This window comes from Micropterus dolomieu, linkage group LG19 (assembly GCF_021292245.1).
Source record: "Micropterus dolomieu isolate WLL.071019.BEF.003 ecotype Adirondacks linkage group LG19, ASM2129224v1, whole genome shotgun sequence".
In the NCBI taxonomy this organism is placed as follows: Eukaryota; Metazoa; Chordata; class Actinopteri; order Centrarchiformes; family Centrarchidae; genus Micropterus; species Micropterus dolomieu.
In genome coordinates, this window is record NC_060168.1 from 23,149,675 (window position 1) to 23,160,672 (window position 10,998).

Sequence of the window (10,998 nt, forward strand, 5' to 3'; positions counted from 1 at the left end):
AGTCTCTATTCTCTCTCATGCTAGCAGCGAGATGTTTGTGAATTGTACAGTATCATGCATGAGTGCAGACACACACATACACACAAAGTTGGCCTCTAAGGTTATTGTACAAATTCTCCTTCGTTCTACCTCCATTTCATCTTCATTATGTCTTTTTGATGTCAACTAATCGGTTTCCTGGAGGTTTGTTCAAAAGTAATTACATTTGGAGTTGCCCATCATTCAGGAGGTGCAGAGAGAGGAAACAGAAATAGCAAAAAAGATATTTGATTGTGTGAAACTCCTGGCCATTAATGTCATCCTCCTCTCCCCTCCCAGTGTTTCTGCTCTCTGATTTCCAGGGTAAACTGTCCCTTCTAGCAGTCAGCGGTGGGTGGAGGGTTGGAGGGGCGACATAGGCGGTTGCTCTGAGGTATGCTGGATAATATTCTCTAATGAGGAGAGCTAGCCACGCCACCTGGAACCCTACCAATGGCTGAAATCTGCCTCTCTCAATCTCTGCCAAGAGTCACCCTCTTTGAATTTTTATATGAGCATCCGACTTCATTTCTCTTACAGGAACATTTCTCCAGCCAACAACCTGCAGGACAGAAATGGAGAAAAAACCTTCCTGTTTTATAAAAGTTATTCCATCTCCCTTTCCATTACATCTAAATAAGAATCTGCTACCTTATTTTGCCTTCCAAAATCAGTCTTCTTTATCCGACACCTCCATAGTCAAATCTCCATAATAAATCTAGCTTTTAACAATATCTAGCCTACAATCTAATATAGCTGCCACAGAGAGGAAGAACTGTCAGAAAATCCTATTTCTGTAGCCCTATAACTACTGCTCTGTATGTTTTCCCAGACATACTGTGTATCTACTCTGTCCGCCTACATGCAGCCAAAATCCGCTGGCATCGTACCAGTGCAGCTCCTGAGCAGTCAGCAGAATGGGACACTACATTCTGTCCAAGGACTGGAAACCGCTTACGGCAAAGGAATGTCAGATAATCTATTTCCTGATGTTAATCCAGGTGAGCTAATTTGTGAAAATGAGAGGATCTCGATTCATATCTTTGTTGGGGGGGGCTTATACCCTCTTAATTCATTCAGATGGTTGGTTATGAGGCATGACACAAAGTTTTCATATATTCCACTGTGGTTCTGTGTCTCTGTGTTTTTTTGTACAGTGGTGGAGGGGTTTGTGGCAACAGTGGGAGTCGGATGCGGCAGACAAAGGAGTAGTTGTGTATTCAGAGAACAGTCGTCGGTCCCTGGAGCCTGCTTATCTATTCCCTAGGGTGGGTGGGTGTGTGTGTGTGTGTGTGTGTGTGTGTGTGTGTGTGTGTGTGTGTGTGTGTGTGTATATTCATGCATAGGAATGTGCATCTAAAATTAATTCTGATAAACTTGCAAATACATGTGTGTGAAAAGCTAAAGTTTTGTGTGTGTGTGTGTGTGTGTGTGTGTGTGTGTGTGTCTCTGTGTGTGCGTGTGTGTGGCCACCAGGCATCTTTTGTTAGTTCTGCACATTTTCCTTTTGTCCAATGAGCATCTTTTACCCAAAATGTGTGAAAACCAAAATGGCTAATCAAAACCCATCATCCCTGTGATAAAATAGACATCTATTATTACAGAAGCCGTGTAATAGGCTTCTCTAATAATAATGCCTAAGATGTTGTGCGGGGGCCTGGGCTGCTGTTCAGTTATTGGTAAGGCAAAATACACTTAGCTTTCAAGGTCAGACGAACACAAAAACAAGAAAGCATGTTAAGAGGAAAAAAAGCCTTACTGCTACTTTCCACTAAACCTCACTGAAAGGTGGTTTGGTGTTTAAGGCTCTCGGTGTTGTGTAGTACAATCTGAACCTTGGAGGAAGGATTGGATACAACTGAATGGTTACAAGATGATTAAAGAGGTAAGAAAGAGCATATTTTCATTTTAAGGGGTCACAAGCCAATAAGGGTGGGAAGCACTGGTGGACTCTTTAAATCAAAGTCAAATGCACTGAGGAAATCGTTAAATGTAAAAGAGCATTGATTGAATACATAGGCTACTGTCAAGTGTCTTGTATAATCAAATAAATCTTGGGAGGTCTGTATTTTGAGAGAAATATAGAGGAGGAACTCTATAGCTTTCCATCTGGTTCTACTTATAGTCTGGACGTGCTGGAGAGACTACTTATGAAAGTTGGGGAAATACATGGTGAACGCTCCCTGAAAACGATATACTCTCTCCGTCTCTGTCAGATGTCAAATATGTTGAAACCAGATGTGGATTCCTGCTGTTAATGTTGCAGTTTCTGCTCCATTCTCACAGTTCACACTATATCTGAGATTTTACTCACCAGGTTTTGGGGCTTGCTGACAATAAGACATGACTTATTCATGTAATGTTCATGACATATAAACGATTTTCAGCATATAACTGGTATAATATGAAAATTTAAGATTTTTTTTTGTTGGGGGGGCGGGGGCCGATGGACGATGGCATCATCTATCGGCCCAAACCTACGGTGACACACACTCAAAATTAACAAGATCAACTTGAAATCAGAGTCCCAAAATCTCAAACAAATTGTCATGGTATGTGCGAAAACTGGATCCTTCAGCATTACTTTTAATGTTTTCCAGAACCACTCTGGTCTTAAACTCATGTATGAATAGTTAAACAAAAGGTTCACCTAACTACTGTATTTACATTTTGGGGTTTTACAAACTTAAACAGCCGCTATTTTATGTTCCCCACTGGGTCAGTGACTTCATATGCAGGCTGCAGAATCACACTAGTGATCTAACAATAAAAAGCAGAAGCTCCAACTGCAGCTATTAGGAAGGAAGAACACGCAATCAATAACCTGTTCCTCCAGAGATATGCCAGAACTTACCACCCCTGAAAATGTGGGTTAGATTCTTTAGATTTAGCCCAAGTCTTTCTCCTCACATTACATAGTTTGGGTCTTATTTGTTTCCAGAACTGTTTAGCTCTCTTCTTGAGCTATTTGGAGGTCAACTGTCTCCACATCCTACCCCACCAACAGGGTAACCTGTGACTGTCACACATACCATCGAAGCTGCCCTCTCTATTTTCCCTTCCCCTTGACTTGAATCTGACCTCACTTACCTGGCATTTTCTAGACTTGGATGGTGGTGCAATGTACTAAACACTCTGGCTCATGGCTTTATTTGACTTACTACATTAGTTTTGGAATTATTAAAGTCAGTTTTTGGATTTCTGCTCAGTTCCGCAACTTTATATTTTTTAGTTATTGCCATTTTCCTATTTAAAGCTTTGACTGCTGTCTGGTGAGGGGTGGGGTCACTACTTGAGTTTCCTCTGCCCCGTTTTATTTTTCTGGGGGTGGGGGCGGCTTAGGTGTATCAGAAACTGTTGCCGACATTGAGCTATACAAGTCAAGTCAATTTTATTTATATAGCCATAAATTTGCCCCTCAGGGCTTTATAATCTGTCCACAGACATGCAATATACTGTATGTCATATATACAGAACAGACAGAAGAACATAGCAATGGTACAACAATGATTCTGGGGGACATAGAATAAAAATAATACTATGTAAATAAAGTATAGAAATAAATGAATATTATGGAGGACATCCAAGAACGTCCACGTGCCATCGAGCACCAGTAGGACCTACACCACAAAAACTCCTTTGTATGTTAAGCACCATATACCAATACAGTGCTCAGAAAATCTCTCCCTCTATCTAAACACTTCACTAATACAAAAATGTCATAATAACTTTCTAACATACACAACCACTGCCGAGTCCATGTATAGCAATAAAACTGTCATCAATGGAGACATGCATTGGGCTTTGTGAGGCTGCAGAGCATTGAAGGCTCTGCCCACAATGGTCTGTTTACCCAGCTGTCTGTCTGGATAAATCCACTTGGCTGGAGGCAGGGAAAGACTCGGTGGTGAAGAAATACATTCCAGGCACACAGTGGATGAAAGAGAGGCAAACTCTAATGTGTAAAGAAAGCACTATGGCACAGGCAGTCTCTTTTAATAAATAATCCTGACAAATGACATAAAAAGCCACGTAAACCTACATGCAGGAAACATACGACCGATCGAACACATGCACAAACACCCAAAGATCGAATAGGAAAGGACAAAGAGTGACAGTAAATTCTCCCCTGTTGTTTGGAGGTGAAAGAAAAAGGAGACAAAGATGATGTTCAGTCATGATGGAGAATCAATAACTAATTCACCTGGTTTCTTCAATGGCACAAGGTGCTCTGGTAACAAGTGCTGCATGACAGTATAAGAGCTTTGTGCTTACAGACATTCATGAGGAAACTGGTCTGACTATAGAAAGCATGAAAATTAAAAAAAAGAGGTGTGTAGGTGCCATGTTAAGCACAAAGTACATCTAATATAGAACTAAACAGTTTGTAAATCTGAATTTACACATATTGGGGCGTTGTTAGTGGCTAACCTTGAGCTTCTTTGTCTTCCTCATTGGCTGAGAAAAAGAGGCAAGAAAGAGGAGTGCTTAAGTGGATCTTTACCCACTTACATATTTCTCATTGGGTTCAACAAGTAAAGTTCTTCTGGCTTAAGTGAAGTGAAAAATGCATCGGTGAAAAGTATAGGCGTGTGAGTAATATATTTAAAATGCCTTTAAAGCTTAGAGAGGTGATAAAAACAGCAGCACACTTCTGAAATTTATTCAGAAGTGTATTTTTTGTGTATAGTGTTAAGTGTATATTTTTAATGTTTAGCTGGGAAAGAAAAAATAGTTTTTAATTTGTTACATTATTGATACATTATGTATTTAGTTGTCAGTTGTTTGACTTATTACACCTTTCGTTTACAGTATGTACCGTTTGAGCCCAGATGAGCATTACAGTGTGACTCAGTGCAGTCTAAGTGTGTTAAGGAGCTCAGCTCTGTGAAGAGCAACTGAACAGCACGTGTTCTAATGTAGCACTGGGTTACAGTGGCTGACTCAGCTGTAATGGGATATAAATGAGATGTTGCGTAATTTAGGATGGCGAGGGAGAGAGTGGGGAGCCAGGGAGCACAGGAAAGGAGAAAGGGAGGAAGAGGAAAAAGGTAGGGAAACACCAGCTGTTATTCCAGATGATCCATGAGGGGAGACACAGCTGTCCTCTTAACCCGAGTCACCTCCCTCTCCATCACGGTCTCCTCCCTTCTTTCCTCTCTGCAGCACCCTTCCGAAAGTGATACCTGACATATTACCCAGTTGAGGCTTAAAAGGCCCTGTACACCCATGTTAAACCCACACAGGACAGTATTTTTTTCGATTACAGCTCTTCTCAGGACTGTGTGGTGCGGGGTTAACAGGCTGTGCTTGAATCTACCCATGTTAGTTTTTTATACCTCTTAGGATGGAACTAATTACACCTTTTTGTTTGTCCTTAGACAATTTGGCTCATCATACCAGGAAAAACACAAGTGTAACTAATAACATTACAATCAACCATTTACGTTAGCTAGTTCCAGGGTCCTTTTATTGTGCATACTGGCTCACTATTGAGAGACTTGACACAATTTGGTTCCTGCTTTAACCAGTCAAAATGTCTGCTGTGATAAAGGCCTATGGGTCTCTCACTTTTCCTTCCCATTACACAAACACAATCCAAACGTGGTTTTAAAAATAACTGTAGGCAAAAGCTGGCAGAGGGTCTGATTAATTGTAGGAGCAGTTTAAATGACCTTTCTTACGGGAGACATTTTGACTTGCCAAACACGGGTGCAGCTAATAACATCACTAATTGCTGCATTCCATTCATGTGTGCCAGTTTCAGGGCTCTGGCGTTGTGCTGCCCAGGTATATTAATGGCGGCCAAAGTATATTTGGCGACCCATTTTAGCATTTTGCAGAGAACACAGAGAGAGATGTTATCTGGTATGACGTTACAAAATACCATATTTTACAAGCATGGACCAGGAACAGCAGCTGTTCAAGGAACAGAACTATGTATATATGAACTATATATGCTATCACAAATTAAAATGTCTACTGTAAAAAGCGCTGAAAATAAAGTTTGAGAGGAGGAAGTCTGTGCCCTCAACACACCACTCATCTGAAAAACATCCTCTTGAATGGATGTGTGTGTCCAGCATCCAGTCTTTATCTCTGGAATTAGGTTCATCTCCTCTACTTCCCATCCCTTTATGAGATGTTCCTCTACAGCTTGTGTCTTCTCTCTCTCTCTCTCCTCAGTAGAAAGGCTTTTGTTTACCATATTTGAAATATGCCAGGCCTGAGTGTGTGCACTTTCCTTAATATTTGCAGAGGAGTGCATTTGGAAGACTGTTCGTCTCCAAGTGTACACACACACACACACACACACACATATGCACACGCGCCTGGCATATTTCAAATATGAAAGTGCATTTCAGCTAAGAAGTGGGAAGTGATTTATAAAAGGCTTTAGGGAAAGGCTTTCTACTGAGGAGAGAGAAAAGACATGGCAGAATAACTCTTCAGAAATGAAGAGTGGGAGGGTGCTGCTGAACCTAATGTTATAGATAGCAGAGCAATCGGTAAGGCTGAATGTTATAGCAGTAGATCAGAATACAGTAGCTCAAACTTGTGCTTACAAGATGCTCCTAGATGTTAAAATAACACAGGAGAAATAATCAATTAAATTATGAGCTCAGCCCTCTAGTGTGCACATTACCCATTTGTCATATAAATAGAGGAGCAGAAATTAGAAAAATACATGTTTCTGTTTCTGACAAAGCTGATGTGGTTTGTTGTAAAATCTTGATAATTGCTTGGAAAAGGAACTCAGCTGGTATCCTTTTCTAGGGGTGTAGTAGAGTTTACAGTTTAAGGCTCTCAAAGGTATGTACTGGACACAAAGTATGCAAGTGTCACACTGTCTGCATTTTATTAATGCATTATTGCCAACAGAAAAGGTTGAGAGACAAAGGAAGTAATAATGAGTATGAGAGACTACAGACAGAGAGAGATATGTTGTGGTTTTGATTTACTAGCTATTGTATAACTTGTCTGTGTATGCCATCCTAAGACTGATGACAGCATTGCAATCCCAACTCAATGACTCAGCTCATCCGGTTTATTCCAATGTTACTTTAGCACAGTGCTTGAAGTGGGCCGGTACACGCCGGCACCTCGACAATTTGCTCTTTGGCGCACCGGGACATTTTCTTGCGTACCGGGACTTCTCCCAAGCTGCCGGTACTCTCCTCTGCCCTCTCCATATCAGGTTCTCTGGGCGTTACGTGACGCTCACCTGTTCCTGTTCTCGCCTGCCTGCTAATCTCTGTCGGCGGAAAGAGGCGAGGGAGAAGAGAAGCTCGGGTGCCTCTCAAGCAGCCGTGTGTTGAATAGGGTTGGGTGATGTCTACAAAATTTCCATCGGACGATGTCTGCAATGAAACATCGGGATAGACGATGTCAACGGGCGCGCGGGCGAGGCAGAAGTCGCCTTATGTGCATGTGTTCTCGCACAAACTTCACTTGTAAAAAAAATTGACTATGAACTTTCGTTACAATTCGCGGTGAGAGACAGAGAGAGGCGGGGCAAGCCGGGGTGTTTACCTGAGGTGTGTGTGTGTGTGTGTGTGTCAGTGTTACAGAGTGTGGGGAGAAGAGAAATCCGAGGCAGGTGCAAAGCATACGTAGAAACAAGAATAAGAATGTTTGTGGTCATTAAAAGCTGCTTTCACAGGGTGGTATAATGTGAAAATTTGAGATTTGTTTTGCGGGGGGGGGTTTACAATCACGATGCTTGCTCAACGTCGTGATGTCTGTCTGTCATCGGTGGAACATGACCAGTCTCTGTGATAGCCTATAAGATAGCTACTAACTTAAAATAAATGGCCTGCGTTCACATTAAAATTTATTTCAGTCTCCCTACCAAAATGCTGTATTCAGCTTCTGTAAGAAAAATGAAACCCATTTATTTTAATGGCTGCGACAGACTGTGTGAAACGGACTGGGGAACAAATAAAAAATATAAAACACATTTCAAAGCAGTGAGTAGGCTTAGCCTACTGTAAAAACATGTACAATAGTAGCTTACAAGGTTTTCAAATCAGTCTCTGTAGGATGATATCGCTATAGCCTACAGAAGTTTCTCCACATTACCGGGAAACATAAAGCAGCCTATAAAACAGTCTGTGGGATTTCCTACAGATGGTGATGTCATTTTCCAAGAGAGCTGATTGGTCAGTAGGTGGTACTTTTATAGAGTTGATCTCTTATCTGGAACATAACCAGCTCCGGAGCAGGTTAGCCATTCAGCATAAGTTACCATGGCGATCTACCCCGGTAAGAAGTGAACCACTGTCGTGGTATTGAAAGGTCAGGTTTAACCCTGAAGTTACCTCGATAAGCTCAAATCCTGCTTCGTGATACAGGCCCCTGAACACTAAAGCAGTCAATGAAAATTTTGCTAATAAACAAACCTACCATTTCACAAATCTAAATGTTAAAACTCAGTCCCCCACAATAAGAAAAAGTCCTGTTCATTCTCTAAATGACAGAATCTGTTTTAGATGCAAAAAGACCACCGGACCTAAGGCAAGGATCTAAGTTAAAGCTCCCGTACACTGAGGTTTTTATTGATATCCTTTAGTTCTGTTTTTTAAATAATGTCGCTTTGCCACATCTGCAAGGAAAAATAGCTGGAGGGAAAAAGGATTGAATCACATCGGTATGATGTGAATATAGTATGAGCAAGAAAGGACATCTTATTAATTACACTAACAAATGCAAATGTGAAAATACAAAAAAGTATGCATACAATGCTTCTAGAAAGAGCTTAACAATACAGACTAAGCAAAGGCAACCAACATTAGGCATATTGTATTGTATTCAGCAAAAAGGTCTTTCTAATGTGAAAAAATTCAAACATCTCCAACATCTGGATGGAAACAAATACAGATGCCTTTATACCTATCTTTGCCAGTTTAATATTGAAATAACTTTTCAACACGAAAGAGTCTGTGGTTCTGGTTGGGGAGGTGAAGTTTAGTCAGTGCAGTACCTGGCATGAGTTGCTGTCCAGTGATCCCAATGGGAGGCATCCCCAGGTTGTTCATGGCTGTCGCCCAGGCGTTGGGGTCCGACATGGGCATTGTCATCGAATTCGAGTCCATTGTCATGTTACAGATTCCTTCTGCAGAAAAACAAAAGGGACAGAGAGTCAGCATAATTTCCTGTGACCTCTAAATCATCATGACACAGAAGAGGCATCATGTTGCGGCAAAGACTGAGGTAGAAGATTGTTTTCAACAGTGTGGTGCTGTCTTGGCATCTCCAGCCTCATCCCTTCTAAAAAAATAATTCTTTGTTCTGTCCGACACCATAGTGATTTCAACAACACTGACATTTAGAGCCATACATCCTGATGTTGAAGTTTGTTCAATTTCTGAGCTGAGGTTGAAAAGCACGGCCTCTTGACACTTGCCGTCTCAGTGACCTGTACCAGCAAACTGAAAAGCGAAATGTTGCTTTTTCGGCACAAGCTGATTTTTAAAAAATGGAATGGACTCATATCTCTAGACAAAATGTACACCAATGAGTACTCCAGTGAAAGATCAGAGCATTTATTTGCCAGCCAGAGTAAGAAAATAATACAGCGTAAAACAAGATTATCATGGCACTAACCACAAATCCTGATGCTATCAGGCATTTGCCAGGCGCTCTGCTGCTAAACCTTGAAAGAAATCTCCAACTTAGTGCAACAAACACACACACACACACACACACACACACACACACATCTCAAACTCACAAGTTCAGAATAGTGGTTTATACATTTCTTTTTTGTGCATGTAACAGGTTTGCAAAGTGAAAAAGCCCAAAGTCCAGCCCAAAGGGAGTTCCCATCTCCCACAGAAAGCTCTGCTCTGAACCGCTTGAAAACAGCTCGTTTGTAGTCCAGCCCTTCACTTCCTTTACTTGTGTCGTCACAATGGAAACGCGTCAAAGCTTGCCAGCTTGCGAGGTCAGGCACGCCCTCGAACCAAGCTAGTCTGAGCGGAGGCCATTTGGCTCCACTTGCCTTTGTTTGGGTTTCCATTGTAGAAACCTGTACCTGCTTCCAGGTACTTGTTTTCATATCACCTCCTTCCAGGTTCCAAGCGAGCTAAGGGATACTAAAATGTAACATGAAAACAGGACAGACTGCTGATTGGTAAGAGAGAATATTCTCTATTCACTGCATCATCATTGCGTGCGCCAGACAGAGGCCAGCAACACCAAGTTTTATATTTTACAGTTTTCGTACAGATTTCATCACTAAATCCACTTCTGAGAAGTTTTGAGGTGAGAAATCAGCTGTGTAGATTTCAAATATTGACAGATTTACGAGAAGTGATGGCGGAACAAAAATGTGCTTGAATATTTTCGGAGATGAGGAGCTCCGCAAGTGGCTGCGGGGGAAGCCTGCGCCAAACCCGCGGGAGGAGCCCTCTGCTCCCACCGTCACACAGACCGCTGCAGCAACAATGGCAGAGGAAAACACAGCTGGAAGGTTTTCATACCGCTTATCTGTCTTTACATTCTGAGTAAGGTTGAAAAGTTTTAACTTAAAAAAAGATAAAGTTGTGTGGATCGCTGGTGTGTGTGTCGCATTGAACATTACGTCACGGCAGTTGTGTGTGGCGTCACTATGACAACAAGCTACGTACCATCTCTGGCTACTATCTGCAATGGAAAACGGAGCAGGGCCGAGTAGAGTTGAGTCTATCGATTTCGGTAGCATTTTTTGGCAAGGCAGCATAGATTGTCAGAACACCGGCAACAGTTCAACGTTTAGTCCTGATGCTTAGATGTGGAACGATGATGTTGTGTGGTTGTGGACTGGTAATAATTTATACGGTTACGGTCTCAGTCTGAAGCGGCTTTGATTTGGATCACACTTCCTTGTTTCTTACGACCTGCCCTTCTCTGCTTCTGATTGGCTAGTAGTCCTTACCTGGGAACTGCGCATGTACAACTCCCAACAAAGATTTTGTACAAGTAAGATGCATCACTCTG

At 41.7% G+C, this 10,998-nt stretch overlaps 1 protein-coding gene across 2 annotated transcripts in view; it reads right to left on the reverse strand.

Moving 5' to 3' along the window:
- enox2 (ecto-NOX disulfide-thiol exchanger 2) overlaps nt 1-10,998 on the reverse strand; it is a 184,126-nt gene that overhangs the window by 132,323 nt on the left and 40,805 nt on the right. For both annotated transcript variants that reach the window (XM_046030201.1, XM_046030200.1), the window contains exon 2: nt 9,002-9,133. In XM_046030201.1, the coding sequence (XP_045886157.1) occupies nt 9,002-9,119 (118 nt within the window). In that variant the 5' untranslated portion in view covers nt 9,120-9,133. The remainder of the gene's footprint in view (nt 1-9,001; nt 9,134-10,998) is intronic.